The 17,006-nt window shown below is 41.1% G+C and overlaps 1 protein-coding gene across 3 annotated transcripts in view; it reads left to right on the top strand.

The window, feature by feature from the left end:
* The window catches only part of HOOK3 (hook microtubule tethering protein 3), a 132,544-nt gene extending 115,829 nt beyond the window's left edge, over positions 1 to 16,715 (top strand). For all 3 annotated transcript variants that reach the window (XM_061633801.1, XM_061633811.1, XM_061633790.1), the window contains 3 exons: positions 608 to 712; positions 1,489 to 1,560; positions 8,547 to 16,715. In XM_061633801.1, the coding sequence (XP_061489785.1) occupies positions 608 to 712; positions 1,489 to 1,560; positions 8,547 to 8,687 (318 nt within the window). In that variant the 3' untranslated portion in view covers positions 8,688 to 16,715. The remainder of the gene's footprint in view (positions 1 to 607; positions 713 to 1,488; positions 1,561 to 8,546) is intronic.
* The last annotated feature ends 291 nt before the right edge of the window (positions 16,716 to 17,006 follow it).

Genomic DNA, 17,006 nt, shown 5'->3' with positions numbered 1-17,006 from the left:
CAGTATTAAAAAATTGATCAAGCAGTATTAATATTGCACCAATCCTGCAAGAGCTGAACTGGGTATCATTTTCCTTCCAGGCATCATTCAAAGTGTTTGTAATTACTTTTAAAGCGCTAAATGGCTCCAGTCCAGGATACCTTGGGGACAGCTTCACCCAGTGCCCATCCTGCTTGCTTCATAAGATCAGAAGGAGAGGCTTTGGGTGGAAACACAGCTGAGTGGGACAAGAGAGAGGGCCTTCTCAGTGACTGCACCCAGACTATGGAATGCCTTGCCCTGTGAAGTGCAGTTGGCACCTTCCCTCACTGTTTTTCACTCATTTTGTTACATCTGTTCTTGAATTGTTTCAAATGGTATTGTTTTTAAGTGTTTAAAATGTGTTTTTGTTTTTAGTTGTATTTTTTATCATAGAAGTGTTTGCCACCTTGGGTTTCTTTGGTAGGAAGGATGGAATATAAATGTAATAAATAATAATCTCTGTCTGCTGCCTTGCAGTCAGTTCCACTCAGAATAGACAATGCTAGGATAGATGGGGAAATAGTCTGACTTATAATGCAGCTTCCTATGTTCCTAGGTTGAGTTGTTTGGTTCTTACCCCTTACAGGTTATCCGTACTTTAGATCCCAAACAGAACCAGGGATCAGCTCCTGAGATTCAGGCACTGAAGAATCAACTGCAAGAACGTGAAAGAATGTTCCATTCTTTAGAGGTAACTTATGCTGGGTTAGCATAAATTGTTTTTAACTAATTTTAATATTTTTACAATGTTATCACCAAGGACCTTATAGTGAAGAACAGGTAAGAAGTCAAATAAGAATAAGAATAACAGCAACAACTTGTAGTGCAGTCCTATCCATGTTTTCTCAGAAGTCCCGTTGATTTCCAATTCTTGGGCAAGAGTGCAGTCCTAACCTTCCCTTAGTGTTGATGACTGGTGGTGGTGTTAGGATTAGGAGTAGTTGTCTACTGAGAGGAGTACTGCTGGTTGGAGGGAAAGCCCCAAAACCAGGGTGCGGCACTAGCAGCTTTGGAGCTGGCATAACAAAAAATTACAACCAACCAACTACCTATTGCCTTGGCTGGCACATGTAAGCAGGGTGTCAGATGCAGCAGTAGACATGCCGCTCTGCTCCTCCCTGGCCCCAAGTTTGGATTGCTGTGCCCTTGGGCATAGAATTGCAGACTTATTGATATTGTGCTCTTGAATGTTTACTGTTGGGTTAAGTTCTCATCCTGGGCGCTTAATTTGAAGTAGCAACCTTAAGGTAAAACAGGCAGCCATGTACCACATGGTCACTAATTTAAAATGTTCTTCATGTTGGTTCTAACCACATGAGGAGCCAGGTGTCTATAGTCTCCAGCACATGTTCCTACAAGTAAAAAGAAGTAAAATGTGATGCACTTAAACTTGCAACACTGCAGAAAAGTCTCTATATCATGAGCATCAAATAATCAAAAGCACTTGATAATCTTTTTTTTAATTAGAAAGAATATGAAAAAACGAAGAGTCAAAGAGAAACAGAGGAGAAATACATTGTCAGTGCCTGGTACAATATGGTAAGTAGTCCAAAGTAAACATAAGCCCTCAAATATGAATGATATGCTGCCTGAGTTTGTACTGTGTTTTTCTGAACAAGGGTGACTTTCAAACTTGAGGGCTTTTGTTTGATTACCATAGTTACTTCTCCCATGCATGTACGATGCTCTCAGGTGGGACTAGAATTCCACCTTGTGGTTGAAGGCAAAATAGCACTGTTCAATTTCTCTTGAATCCTCTAGCTTTCCCTTAGCCTCAGGAAGCCAGTTCTATTTTGCCTTCACAATTTGTGGTTGCATGTTTTGTGCTCTCTGTTCTCTATTTTTATTCTTCCTAATTTCAGGCTTGTATTCTGTGTCTTAGCATATATTTTTGATCTGTCTAATCTTGTTTGTCTGTTACTTAAAAAAAAAAACTACGCCATTGCCGTTTGGCCTTCTCGCCTTACCGCAAGTCCTCAGTCCTCCCATTAATCACCAGCCCCTTTTTAGACCCAAGCCACACTACAGCAAGCATGCTCCAAGGTGTGCTATCTCACAGCCTGCCTGTTTTCCCCAGTGGGAAGCCTTTGCCGGGCAACAGCGGTAATCCCATTTGCTTCCTGCAATGGGAAAAACTAAAGAAAAATCAGCCATGGCACGTAGGAAGTCCTGTCCGCTGCCACCTTTTTTTTCATTGGCCAGCATTTTAGAACATTGCGGCAGCTGCATCGGGAAGCCTGGCAGATAGTGCCAACCCCACTCCCAACATACTGGAGGGGATTTTGACAGGAAGACAGGCAGCTAGTGCCAGCCCCTCTTTCAACAGACTGGAGGGTGTTTTGGTGGCTTCTTTAATTATGGGGGGACCCTCCAGCTATATCTGCAGTGTACCTCACCCCAACGCTCCAGCCTTTCCCCATGGCATCCCTGCGGGATCACGGAGACCCGGGCGATAGGCCCATGTTACTTTCTCTGGAGCAACACTCAGCTCAAACTGGAGGATGCAAGGGAGGAGGAGGAGGAGAAGGCATTTTGGCGGGAAGTTATATAGAGCATTAGGGAAGGTGGTGTGTGTTGAGAGACCAGGAGCAGTTGTCAGATGAGAAAAGGGAGCAACAGAGAAGGGAGCTGGCAGCAGTTTTTTCATCCATCTCATTGGCTGAGATGTTTGTGGACTTTGGGGATCCTGTCCTGCCAAGTGAAACACAGCCAGTACAGGCTATGAAGTTGTCTCATAGCCATCCCTCGACTTCGGGGAATTTACAGAACTGAATCCCTCCCCCCATTCATTTACACCTTGCCTCTGAGATGTTGTAACAACTAATAGACATTTTGCTAGCAGACTTGTCTATTACTGTTGTTGTTGTTGTTGTCTTTATTTATACCCAGCTATCCTTCCAAAACTGGAACTCGCGGCGGCTTCCAGATAAAAAACACATATAATTAAAACATACAGAGTCTAGATTAAAATAAAATTAAACTAATTCCAATATTAAAACCATTGTCTAGAGACCTGCCTGCTACTCTACAACCCTTGAGAACTCAACCCTTGGGAACTACCAGTCCTAATGCTCCCTTACCCTCATCATCATCCTCAGCCTAGTTTGTCTCAGACAATCTGTAGTCCTTCAGGCTTCGCAATCTTTATCAACGCATCACTCTCAAAGAGACCATAGGAATCCTTCCCCTGACCCTCATGCCATATATAAAGGTAGGGCTTCTTGCACTTCAGAGGTTTTAGATGATATGGACACAAAGTTAATTGTTTCAGATGAGGAGGAATGGAGTGGAGCATCAGGGACAGAAGAGGTGTCTTCTAATCAGGTTTTTCAGGAACTACGTTATCTACCACTGTTATGCAAGGCTATGGAGGCATTAAATTTGAACACTTTAGAGGATCCTTCCATCCTGGACTTGGCTTCCTCAAGAGTGGCGGCAGTATGCCCAGATCATAAACCTAAGTCCAGGGTGGTTAAACTTCCCTCCATGCTTCCTAAGGTCATCAAAGCGGAATTTGAGACTCCCTTGCAGCTTAAGAAGTTGGTCCCAATTGCAAATATGTATTATCTCCTGGACCAGTCCATTATGGATCAGCGGAAACTCCCGCTCATAGATGCTCCTGTGCAAGGTTTAGTTAATCCCTTTCCAAATTGAAGTATTCTGATGCACAACTGAAGGATGTGGTCAAAAAGAGATTGGATCTCGGACTATGGTGGGTGCAAAACGCAAGTGCTCTTTCGATAAGGGCAGCGGCAGCTTAACTTCAGTGTTTGCACAAGCTACCCTACTGTGGTTGGAAGAGCTGTTTGACAGCTCTCAGCAGGATCCTGCCTGGGTTAAAAAAAAACCTTTTGAAGGTTTCTCGAGCAGTAACCCCTCGAGCAGTGGGGTTGGAGTGGGGAGAGCACAGAATGTGGCACTGTGCTGTTGACCTTAGAGATGCGGCCTCTGAAAGGCTCTCCACGCTTGGGCCAAGTTTTCTGGCAAGTTACTAGCCCAATATTAGGCAAGCAGAATTGCATTAGAGTTACACACACACACCATTTTAAAACATACCCATCACAGTGATGATTAATGGAAGGTTGTTTCTTAGAACAAAGGTAACAAAAGTGGTGATTTACAGAAATTGGCAGTTGCAAATGAATAAGGAAAACTCAATAATTCAAATTGGGAGTGTACTTAATCATCACGAGAAGAAAAAAATCTGTGATCAAAACAAATAATATCAGTGATATGGTAACAGTAGAAAATAGATAGAACAAGAAAGCGGTTGTCATGTTAGACTTTAAAGATAAAATTGGGTCTCTTGTCTGGTGGCAAGATTAATGTATACATTACTGAAGGCTTCTGTTGAACAAACTGATGACTTGGGGAGTCAGAAGGGACTGCTTCACCAGTTCTACTGCTTCATTAATTAGCCTAAGCCCTAAGCATTCTTAAAAACTCCCTAACTGAGGTACAGGAGATGGTTAGTCAACTTATGATGCCAAAAAGTGAAAGGCCTAATAACTTGTAGTTTTATTTGTACCCATATTTAGTACCATATATGATCTCTTCATCTAAAAAGTGCCACCGAAATACTACTTTTTAACCCTCCTTTTGATTATTTGACGACGATGATGATTGGGTTGCTTTTCTCACCAGGTGACCCAAAGTGACTTACATAACCAATTAAAACAACAGAATCCATAAAATCTAAAAATATCTCTGACAATTAAAACAAACACAATCAATACAAATAAAGGGCAGGTATACCAGTCCTGCCCCACTAAAAGAGGTCATCAATGGCCAAAGGCCTGGGTGTAGAGGAAGGTCTTTGCTTGGCACCTAAAGATGAATAAAGATGGTGCCAGGCAGAGAATCCCACAGCCAGGAGGGGTGGGGAACCACTGAAAAGGCTCTTTCTTGTGTTGCCACCTTCCAAACCTCCCATGGTGGGAGCACATGAAGAAGGGCTTCCAATGACAATCACAGGCTCCAGGTTGTTTCATATGGGAAGAGGCAATCCTTGAGGTGTTGGGTTCCTGAGCTGTATAAGGCTTTATAGGTGTTATGCCTCCATCGGATGAGTCCTCGGAGGAGAAGGAGTGGAGTGCCACAGCAGACCCAGAAAAGAGAACAAGCAGAATCTCCAAAGTCACAGCTCCAGAACTCCCGCCACTGGAAAATGTTCAGGACACAGCTGGAGCCCCTCAGTCAGACTCAGAGAGTAAACAGGAGGCTTCTCTGCCCCCTACAGAGCAACGACACCAGCGAGTAGCAGAGCAATGCAGGCGTTGTGGCCTTTTTTAAAGTTGTAAGCTCCTGGGAGCCAGAGGGTTGATTGCAATCACATGCACCAGGGATTACAGTTTAAAAGGCAGTGAGAAGCCTTTTGCCCTCCGCTGGAAGCAACATGGGACACCAGCATCAGATCTTCACCTGCTTTGCCCATGACCTGGACCCTTTTAAGTATATTGGACCTGGGCTACCTGCTGGACTACACTTGCAAAACCCTAACCAGTATTGTTTTCAGGAAAAGATCCTAGCTCCTGCTCCCCCTACCCTTTCCTTTGTTATCTCCAAGCCTCACCAGATTTGCAACCCAGCCATTGCCTGGCCAGCTGCTGGTTAATTGTTTTACTCCACCCTCAATCACCCCTGTATAGCCAGCAAAGACTGACAATAGGTCAAAACCAACACTATGAATTGAGCCCAGAAGCTAAGTGGTAGCCAGTGCAATTGGACCAGAATTTGTATTATATGTTCAGACTAACTTCCTCCGGTCAACAATCTGTCCACTGAATTCTGCACCAGCTGCAGTGTCCCAACCACTTTCAAAGGCAGTCCCACATATAACACATTGCAGTAGCCTAACCTAATGGTTACCAGAATGTAGACCAGTGATTCTCAAACGGTGCGCCCAGGCACACTGGTGCGCCCTAAGAGGGGGCTAGGTGTGCCTCAAATATTATGAAAGTATATTTTAAAAATGAGAAGAAACCCATTTGTATAGGGTAAGTAATAGTTTTCTATAGTATATTTTTATTCATAGTTTAAAATACATTAATATATTTTTAATTTTGTACTCGAAGTGCGCCAGAAAATTTTTATATGTTTTACAGTGTGCCGTGAACCAAAAAAGTTTGAGAACCACTGATGTAGACATAAGAAGTTAGGCTATCCTGTCCAGATAGGGGCACAGTTGGACCACCAGCCGAAGCTGATGGATGGCACTCCACACCACCAAGGCTACTTGAGCCTCAAGCGACAGTCATGGATCCAGGAATACCTCCAAGCTATGTACCTGCTCCTTCAGAGAGAGTGTGACCCCATCCAGAGCAGGTCATATCCCATCCATCTGCCACACCTGCAGATGTAGAAGGGAAGTAGAGCTGTGTGTCATCAGCATATTGCTGACAACATACTCCCAAACTCTGGGTGATCCCGCTCAGCGGTTTCACGTAAACATTAAATAACATGGGAGATAAGATCAAACCCTGCGGAACCCCACACTGTGTGGGTTCTACTGGGCTGAACAACATTCCCCAAGCATCATCCTCTGAAAATGACCATCCAAGTAGGACTTGGACCACTGCAAAGCAGCAGCTTCAGGTCAATGATAGCAAATGCTGCTGAGAAATCAAGGAGAATTAACAGGGACACACTCCCCGTGTCTCTCTCCCAACATAGGTCATTATACAGGGCAACCATCAGCAACCATCATAGATTGATGACAGGTGTGAGCTAGAGGAAATTTAAACATTCTTTCCACAAGATGATTCACCTTTCTTTTGCTTCCATATCCAGGTCTGTTTCTATTAGCTGTACCATTATGATTGTCAGACATACATATTTTAAAAACCCTCAAAGTGACTGGCTGATTTTGCCTGAGGCAGCAGGGTATAAAATTCAGCTTCCTGTTAATCTCAGCTTTCATTTTTAAAAAGAGCTTGTCTATGATGCTGTACTGGAACATAGGTGTGCAATGAGCCTAATGATATTTCAGAAGCCAAAGTGGGAGCTCAGTAAGATTTTCAGTCATTATGGTAGGATGGAGAGTCTGTGTTGTTTTCACACCCGTGTGTGTGTAAATATATAAAACTACCCCCTGCTTTGTACATGGACAGGACAGACACATGAGTAAATACACTTGGCTGTCCCATCATGTCTAGCTTGGCTCTTTGATGTGGAAAGTGAGATGTAATGAGTTAGCAACACACAGCAAAGGTAAGATGGGAAGCTTTTTAAATAATTGTGTTCACAGTCATGCTGTGATGTGATGTGTGGGCATATATTTGCCTTTATTTTATTGTAACACCCCCATTTAGCTTTACAATCTACTAGCAATAGTAGGGTTTATATAGATAGCAGGCAGTATCTGAAAAGGTGTAGTGCATGAGAAGAGGGGCCATGAGCATCTGCCTTCCCCAGAGTCTTATATCACTTTACAAGCCAAGGATGAAGCTTGTCTGCATTCCCACCCTAATCAAGACATGGTCATGGAAATAAAGAGTGGCAAGTTGTCATAGCTTCGATAATTGAATAACATCTCTTTCTCATTCCATCAGTCAAACAGTGCAAAATGAAAGGCATTGATGAGGATAAAGCTGGGTTCTGGGGTGTGCTTTCATTTCACCCCAGGAGTTACCCATAGGTAGGGGTTGGGCAGAAAGTGTCAACTCAGCTATGGAGAACTTGTATAAGTGCACAGGAAGCAACCTTTGTGGAGACTCTGTTATAGTTTCCTTAACTCTTTCAGCCTTTCTGAAGTTTAATTGTTCACCACTGCCATTGGAGGTCATGAGTGCCGGTGTGTTGTAGTGGCTAAGAATGTGATCTGAGATCTTCCCATTTCCTCTCATCCCTGCCATGAATTTGCCAGATGGCCTTCAGCAAGATATTTCCTCTTGGCTTCATACTTCCCATATGCAGATGATACTAACCTCGTACCTTACAGGATGACTTGTAAGGATTACTGAGGCAATGTTGGTGAAGTTCTTCGAACTCTCAAAATGTGAGATGCAACTGTTTCACCGTTGACTTCTGCCACACTCAGCCCAAAAATCTGTGTGGACCAAGAGGTTTGGAAAAGGGATAGCTCAGCCAAATCAGCACACCATGGTAAAACAATGCATGCTTTTATTAATACCTCTTTCATAATCTTAGAAACCAGATCATCAGTGAAGCTGAATGTTGGCAGAATTGGGACAAGCACACAGCACATAGTTAAGCTATGGAATTTCCTGCCACAAAAGATAATGATAGCCTGCACCAACATGGACACCTTTAAAAGGAAATTAGACAAATTTACATTATTAGTGGCTACTAGTCATGATAGTTATTAGTTCCTGTGTCAGAAGTAATATGTCGCTGAACACCGATTGCTAGGGAATGTGAATGGAAGAGTGCTATTGCACTAATGTTCTGTTAGTGAGCTTCCCATAGAGGTATCTTTCTGGTCACTGGAAACAGAATGCTGGATGAGATGGGCCTTTGGTATGATCTAGGAGGGTTGGTCTCACAACTTACTTTTCTCTCCATAGGGGATGACTCTTCATAAAAAAGCAGCAGAAGACAGACTTGCTACTACAGGTTCAGGACAGTCCTTCCTGGCTAGACAAAGGCAAGCCACCAGCACAAGAAAAGCCTATCCAGGCCATGTCCAGCCAGCTACAGCAAGGTAGAAGCAGGCCTTTCCTTTTGAATGGAAGCCATCCTGGGATCAAGGCCTACTTCTGTTATAAGTGACAGCATTTCAGGAAATTTAGCCAGCATCATTTCTGTAACTTTGTCCCTTGCTACTACAATTAATGTCTCATTTCAGGAAGGTTTTTTTAAAAAAAACAAACGGTTTTTCAATGTTTTTAATTCACTTCACTCTTATTTTCTAGAGTCTTCTTCCTTTTGCCTTTTAGTGTGCCAAACTGTTGGAAAACACCTAGTAGATTGTATTAATGAAATCTCCCTCTCCTCATGTTTGTATGGAATTGTCATCTCTCACCTGAAACCTGATTATTGCTAGGTAACAAACTGAAAATGTCCTGTTGGCAAATGATGTTGCCATCCTTTCCAGTGCTACAGTTGTATAAAGGGAATTACTTACATTTTCTTTCTCACTCCAGTCTGAATTGTTTAAATTATGTGATGGAATTTGCAACAGTGTTGCATAGAATTATTATGAAATGTATTAGCAGCAAACATCAGATGCTGGCAGAAGCTGTAACCTGGCTGCAAGTACCTGATCAAGCATGTTCATCAATTTATATTGTGCTTCTGTTACTCCTCTTGCCTTTCATTTGGACAGGCAAGCTAATTTTTGTCTGTCCTTTTTCTTTTGACATCACCAAGGTTAAATGATTTTAAGATCTTGTTCTGTTCTTGGTTTGTGCAATTATAGTGGAATATGACAACCATTTATTGCACTGTCAGTGTTTTAAAGGCTTCCCTGTTACACTAACCATGTGGAGAACTGGCCATCCATGCTTTTCCTTGCCATGTTATCACACTTCTCAAACTGTTTGGAAGTCCAGGGAAATGGGGCCATGATAGCATTCTATGGCTGGATCCTACAAACAACTGGTATTCCATGTGGTTAAACCATCATGGGGAAAATTTATTGTGACCTGTGTAGAACAGGGCCCTCCTGGCCCTCCAGATGTTATTTGAGTCCACCTCCCGTGAGCTCCAGCCAACGTGGTCATTGGTCAAGGATGATGGTAGCTGTAGTTCAAGAACATCTGGAGGGCCACAAGGTCCCTATTCCTGCTGTAGAAAGTGGCCATGCATTTCCCCTTTGAGATATATTGGGTTGATTTTCATTAGATGTATTTGGTGGATGCTGTCTTCGTATTGCCATCCACAACTGAAGTAGAGATGTGAAGGCCTGGGGAAAAAAGGAAAAATTGGAGGGTGGTGGGAATGGTTTTCTCCCTAATTTTCCCCATTTTTTTTCCTGGGCCTTCACATCTCTGCAATGAAAACTATTGTTAATAGGTCAGTAAGAAAGACAAGTTCATTAGTTGCCTCAGAGATGGCACGTGCCTTCAGGCTTGGTAATTCTGACATGAAAACTCAGTCCTTTTTTGCCAAATCTTCATACCTACCTATATAGTTAATGGGTCTTTGTGATGAAGCAGGGTTCCCTTCAGGTTCTGGTCTTGCCATGTATTGAGCTCTAGATGTTGAGCTGCTTACAACCTTTTCAGATTAACATTTGAGATGTTGGGGATTACTCAAGAGGAGTATTTCCATATAGATTTGCCATTAGAGTAGGTTAGAGGTGGTGCTGAAATATCTTAAAGATATTTTTCATGTGCCAACTTTCAACAGAGAGCACCTTTTGCTGTATATCCTTCCAAATGTAGCTCATGATGACTTTTTTTTTTTGAGAGGAAGAGTCAGAGATGGCTTTCATTTGGAAGTGTGCTTAGGTTTTATTGTCATATTGCAGTATAAAATGTTTCTTTTCACTCTCATTTTGTGTAAGAATGCATAGTACATCTTAATTAAAATGTTATCTTTATTCAGCACCACCCTAGCACATAAAAGCAGCTCTTAAAGTTCAGTGATGTGTAGAATAATGCTTAAAATGAAATGTGGTGGTGGACCTCTGTATAGTATGGTTTCAGTGTTAGATGAAACAAGTCAGGTATTCCCCCAGTAGGCATAAAAATAAAAATTCCTCTTAAAGATCATTCACTTGGAAACTGGCTTTTTTTTTTTTTTTGCAGTAGTAAATTTGAAGCAGGAGACAGAAGATTGGAGGTGTTTGTGTGTAGTTTTCATTTGCACTACAAGCAAAGTTATGAGATTGGCATCCTGGTTTTTTGCTGATTTGATTGGTTAAGTAGTATACTGCATGTAAAGGAGCAGCGATTCGTCTTGAATCAACCAGTTTTAGAGTACACTTACTATCCCAGGACTTGGATCCAGTCAGGTAACTTATCTAGCATTCTTAATTTTACCAGGTGGATGCTTCAGTATGCAAAAGTTTCTTATTCTGCCAGTGATGGCAGGAGAGGCTTTTCTTTTCTTTTCTGTGGACTGGTGTGCATCTGAACTATTCCCATTATTTAGTTCTGTGCCTGAAAGAAACTTTCACTTTATGAATGGATCCAACTAATTTTATTTTTCATTTTTTGATTTCTTTTCTGGCTTTGCTTTCTCTGCTATTTGAGTGATTGGGATTTTATCTGTCTTCACTAGCATCTTTTGTTTCTCACCTAGCGAATGTGAAAGCAGCTTCTTTCTCCACTTAGGTTGGCTTATTTCTTGTTTGTTTTTGAAGTGGTAGGCTGGTTTATTATCCATATTTTGAAATATCAAGTTGCCTTAATTAAAAACTGCCAAAAAAAATACTTTGATGCCTTGAGAACTGAACATGCATTCTTGTAGGTCATTAAAAAAACAAGGAAAGCAACCAGCAAGGAAGAGATACCAAGAAAGTCAGTTGCCCTTAATTCCTACTGAAATAAATGGGACAGTGGAGATTAAATCAGGTGCCTTTAATTTCCAGCGAACTTAAGTGCAGTTGGTTTTTTCTGTACCAGGGTCATTGTGTCTTGCTGCTATAAACAGGTTTTGAGGCAAAGACAGAGAGAAAAACTTTCTAAAAGATTTGTCTTGAGTGGAATAGAAACGATCCATAAGCACTTCAAGCAAGTTCCCTCTTTTTTATATAAACAGTTTCACAGAATTCGCCTCTGTTAGAGCAACAGTAACATTGGCTTTCACTTTCTCATTCCAGAGGTGTTTGTTCTTACTGTGGATAAAATGGGCTAGGCAAATAGAGTGAGATTTTATTATAAGAATAGAGAAGTTCCTGTTTTCCTAACTGAGCATTTAGTAACGTGCTCTGAGCATTACTAGGTTTGTCTAAATGTATACCTTCAATTAGGTTGAATTCAGGCAGTGACAGTTACCTGTCTTCATTGGTTTGTTGTAGGCTAGAGGAGGATGGGGATTGTTGTGAAGACAAGTTGGCTCAACTGTACTGCTGAAAAAAACCCACCCTTCAGTTTTGTATGTTCGTAGCTTTTGACTGTCCAAAAGCCTAGTATAATTTTAACTTTAAAATTAAGCAAAAACTTTTTTGTATTCAAAAAATTTCCTTTTCATGCTAATTAGAGCATTGGTAGATTTTATCTGTCTTGTATTCTTTCTATTGAATTAGGTTTTTAATCAATGAGAGATTTGAAAGACAGTTGCAATTGAATATTGGAAACTGAAGGGAATCTCTGAAATGTGTGTCAGTTCAAAAGCATCAAATTATTTTTATGACTTGCAAACAGACCAAATATATTATATTTCTGATTGTGTTGTCTAATAAGTCTTAATAGGGAAGTTGTAATTGGGTAGAGAAAAATCCAGCACATAAGGTGACATCTAACAAAGTTCTTTGTGTGTGTTGCTGAAAGCACACACGGGATGAGGGAGAACATGTGCTGTATCTCTACCTGTCAAAGAGCATAGACAGACAGGTAAATGTGGGATTTATCCCCTGTACACACTTTTTTACAGAAATGCTAGGAGGCATTATTCCTTAACTAGAATGTTCCATTTCAGATCAATTTTACATAGTATGCATTTCAGCCAGCCTTTATCCTTCAATGAGCTTCGTGCCACAGGCTACTGACGTAACAACCCAGCTCACTTACACAAACAGATCATGTCTGAAGATGCGTTTGTGGCCTGAATGCAAACTAGAAATATCCTGCCATACTGGTTCTGTATAGGATCCTGGAAGTCTGGTTGGAGCATCATTCAGGCTGATCCATGTTATCAAAAACACATCAAATGAAGTGAATACTCATCCATGATAGCTTATGCCACAAAATACCTGTTCGTATCTAAGTTTCTACAATACACTTTGTTGTGTTTACTGTCAGCAGACTAATATGGTCACTCCTCTCAAAATACCATGTCAGTTTAAGCCGGACCTTTATAGAATCTTGGGCAGATCCCCAGCCAGAGTTCGGCCACTTGCAGCTAGAAAGAAGTCAACATCAATGAGAGAGAGACATTACATATGAGAGAGGCCTTGAAATTTCTGCACTGGAAGCAATTCTGACTTTTTAAGATGTACCAAATTTCTTGCAATTTTTACATGTTCTCAGCCAGGCTTTGAAAAAGCCACTTGCCTGATAGCCTGCTGCAAGGATCACCTCCAGGCAACCAGACAAGGAAATGGGAAGATCATTGGCTCATTTTTTTCATGCTGTCACTGTGCTACATAACAGGTGTGCACTGGTGGCCCGCTAGTAAAACATTTTGTGGGTTAATGACTTCTGTGGGCTTATTAGCAAAGGAGCCCTCAACTCTTGGTACCTTAGCTTACCTCTGAATACTGCTTACCATGAAAACCCTATTCATAGGGTCGCCATAAGTCGGGATCGACTTGAAGGCCATTTCCATTTTCTTTGTCACAGCAAGGTGGCAACATGTGACTCCATAAACTCTATGTGTTTGCTAAACTTCTTGAAGCATTTCTAAACAGGGTAGTAGTTTTTATGTGTCTTTTTTGTTTTATACATTTCAACAGCAATTAAATATTTGCTGCTTCTAAACTTTGATTTTGATATGCTTGCCTGACCTGCTGCACTGTTTGGCAAAACAAGGGCTCTTTTGACCATGCCTTCTTTTTTCTTTTTTTGTTCAGCCAACATAATCAAAACCTATCATTTTAATTTGTCGTTTTAATATTCCTTGGCACCTGTTTTTCCAAAGTGAAAACTTGCTTGCAAGGAAGCTTATCTCTATGTGCAATCCTACTATTTGCCACTTTCCCATCCAACACAATAATGCCCTTAGTCCTTCTCAGCCATCAAGACAGTGAAACCTGATATTCACAAATTCTAGAAAAAGGTGTTGGGCAGATTGTCAAGTTCCTGTAGCACTTCCATTGCTGCTGCTACATACATTCTTCCAGTTTAACAGTATTAACATGCAAGTCTCTTGCAACATTTTCTATTTACTAAGCTAACAAGTTCACATTAAATCTTAAATGTATTTTATAAATGCACCTTTGTTTACTGCTATGATTTTAAAAATGCACTAAAGGAGCCATGTTGTTCAATACTATATATACACACCTTTTTTTCATCCCAGCAAAGTCAAGACAGACTTTTTCTTGGAGAAAGCATATAGGAAGTGGTGCCTCACCTCTTCTAAGTTTTTTATTTGAAACTCCAAGCCTTGACACACACTATATGCAATATTTTATTTATTGATGTTGCATACTGTCGTAATGTGTATAAATCTTTTTGCTTTTTCACATCTCCTTTTACATTTGCTTTTAAAAGCCTCTCTTCCCATCTACGTATCCATGTACAAACAGCTCCAGAAAGGAAGATAAATGGAGATCGCTAATATAAAAGAAGCATACTTTTCCTGGATTTCAGTGTTATATGTGACCTTTCTGAATTACTATTTGGGATGTCTGTATTTATCTTAAGTTATCTCTTTGTCATCCCTGTCTGTACTTCCTTTCAGATTGCACTAATGTCTTTCTTTACATTATGAATTATTGCTGTTATTCATGCAATACATGTACAATATGTTGACAGTATAACTCAGAATGCTTTGTGCTGCCTTTAAACAATTTTTAAAGCTGCTTTTTTAAAAAAAGAAAAAAGGTTACACTTAAGCATATGCTTGTGCTGCTGTAGATTGTTTTGTATTGAGGCAGATGTAGGAAATGTGGCAGTATGATAGAATACCTGAGGAAATATTGTTTTGTGATTGTGTTGGTATATTTACTGTTATGTTTACCATCCCATGGATTGGAGAAGGATCCTTTCAAACTTCTGGTCAGCAACTAGTTTTAAGGGAGGGCTGCTTTGAGGATGGAATGTAAAGTGGTAGGCCAGACCTCACCCTCAAATTTTTCCAAAATGCCAGCAAGTTCCATTGCCAGGGCCACCATATCTGCCACACACCTCTTGGTTGACAACTGGGGTTTATCTTGGGACTGCGCAGTCTTTCCCAACCAGTGTGCCTCCAGATGTTGTTGGACCACAACTCCCATCAGCCTCAGCCTGCATTGCCAATGGTCAGGAAAGATGGGAATTGTGGTCCAACAACATCTGGAGGCACACTGGTTGGGAAAGGCTGGCTCAGAGGGACAGGATTTTGCCTCAAGGCCTCCAGTTGCTGGTCTGTACTTTTAAGCTGTAGGAATGACTACATGGTTAAGTGAAGAAAAAGAAGTACTAAGCACGGTATGGTTTTAAGAGCAGACTTTTTCCAGCAAAGCCTTACACCTTTAGACCTGGTGCAATTTAGCCTGTGCCTGTGCAAACAGAGGGGAAAGCTGTCTGTTCTGCAGGATCAAGGCCTGTGTCTCCGTTGTAACCCTGCAGAGAGATTAAACTGAGGTTGAGTGGTTTGGCCAAGGCTTAAATGGACATTGCCTCTTGCTGGGCACCAGCAGCCTTTAAGCATAATCTCTTCTAGAATAAGTTGGTTGTGCACTGAATTTAATGATCCAGTGACAGTCTAGGTGTAAAGAAATGAATTGATCCTTGACCAGTTCTAAGGTAACATCAAGCAGTTCAGTGGAAATGTGTAGTTCTCCCTAGCTTTCTCCCAGATAGGACTGGTGGCAAAAATTCTCATTTGCATCCACCCCATCGGTAACTCAGCTAAGGAGAGGAAAGGAGAGCAAGGTCAAGATTGGATTTTTGTTCTCCTGCAAGCTTAGGCCAAGAGTCAAGGATGATGAGACCTGCATGTCTTTCACTGTTGCCCACTTGCATGTGGGGATACCTCTTTTGACGTCAAGACTTTTCTTCTAGGGAGGAGCCACTAGTGAAACAGCTGGGTTCTTGTTGGCTTAGTTACTTGGATTGTATGAGGCAGATCTGTATTGTAGGACCTAGTAGTAATTTGGCATTCAACGTTTGAACGTAGGACTTGCTACATGCTTTTATAGACAGTGCCTGTGTAAGTATCTAACTCACACAATGTGAGGGCGTATTCTGCCGCCTTCATTGCTCCAATACTTCCATTCATGAGATACCAGTATCCCCTCCTACCTTTGCCTCTCCTGCATAATTTCTGTGTTGTTTGCAAGGAATTGACTGGTGTGGCTGCTCTGGAGGTTTTAGTTTGTGCTGCTGTTAACATACATGTCCAGAGGTCAGGGGCTTTTTGTATCTGCCTCAGGCTTTTTCGCCTACTAAAAACATTTTAGACCACTAGATGGAGTAGAGGAATGCGAGATTATAACCTCCAGTAAGCATTGTTGGCTGTCTATTTGAAACTGTTTGCATTTTTTTTAGCATTGCCCCCATGGAGCAAGAGCAACTTCCTGAAATCCTAGCATGTTATCAACATATTGGTTACTGTGTGTTATGTAATTTTTTGGTTGTGCCCCCCCATTTTTTCAATAGCAACTTGTTTGACAGTCCTAAACTAGGTGTTGATTGGTTATCAAAATTACTGTTTGTGAAATTGCCAGTGATAGTTTTTTCTGTTACGAGAATAAACTGCAATCACCAAATATTGATTCTCTCCCCTACCTATGAACTGTACCCTTTATCTACCATATCGTCATGGTAGTGATTTTAATATGAATGTGTATATAGCCAAGTAATATGGTCATAAGTTCAAAGTATCCTGGGTTTTTTTCCTCAGTTCAAAAACAATGCTTCCAAGGCTACAAAACCAGTGTACAGTTGTTAAACAAGTTGTAAATAAAGGCTTATATAAAATATGTGCTGTTTTTTATTACATGAAGCAATTTTATTTTATCCCTATTAGGAAGGTTGAAACAGCAATTTGTCAAAGTCCACTCAAATATTTCATGATCAACCAAGAAACTGAATGCTGGTTTCCTTGAGTGAAATCCAACCCTATATTACAACACTGTATATTTTGAACCAGTTCTGGCACAAAGCAGATTCAAACAAGTTGAATATGTAAAGCCATATTCTGTACAGTGGTCTTCTTCCAGATGCTTTGAACTCTAACTCCCATCAGCTCAGGCTTGCCACATGTGGGCT

The sequence above is a fragment of the Rhineura floridana genome, chromosome 1 (assembly GCF_030035675.1).
Source record: "Rhineura floridana isolate rRhiFlo1 chromosome 1, rRhiFlo1.hap2, whole genome shotgun sequence".
Taxonomy (NCBI): domain Eukaryota; kingdom Metazoa; phylum Chordata; class Lepidosauria; order Squamata; family Rhineuridae; genus Rhineura; species Rhineura floridana.
Note: the sequence above shows the minus strand (reverse complement) of the source record. Positions and strands in the feature narration are given on the sequence as shown.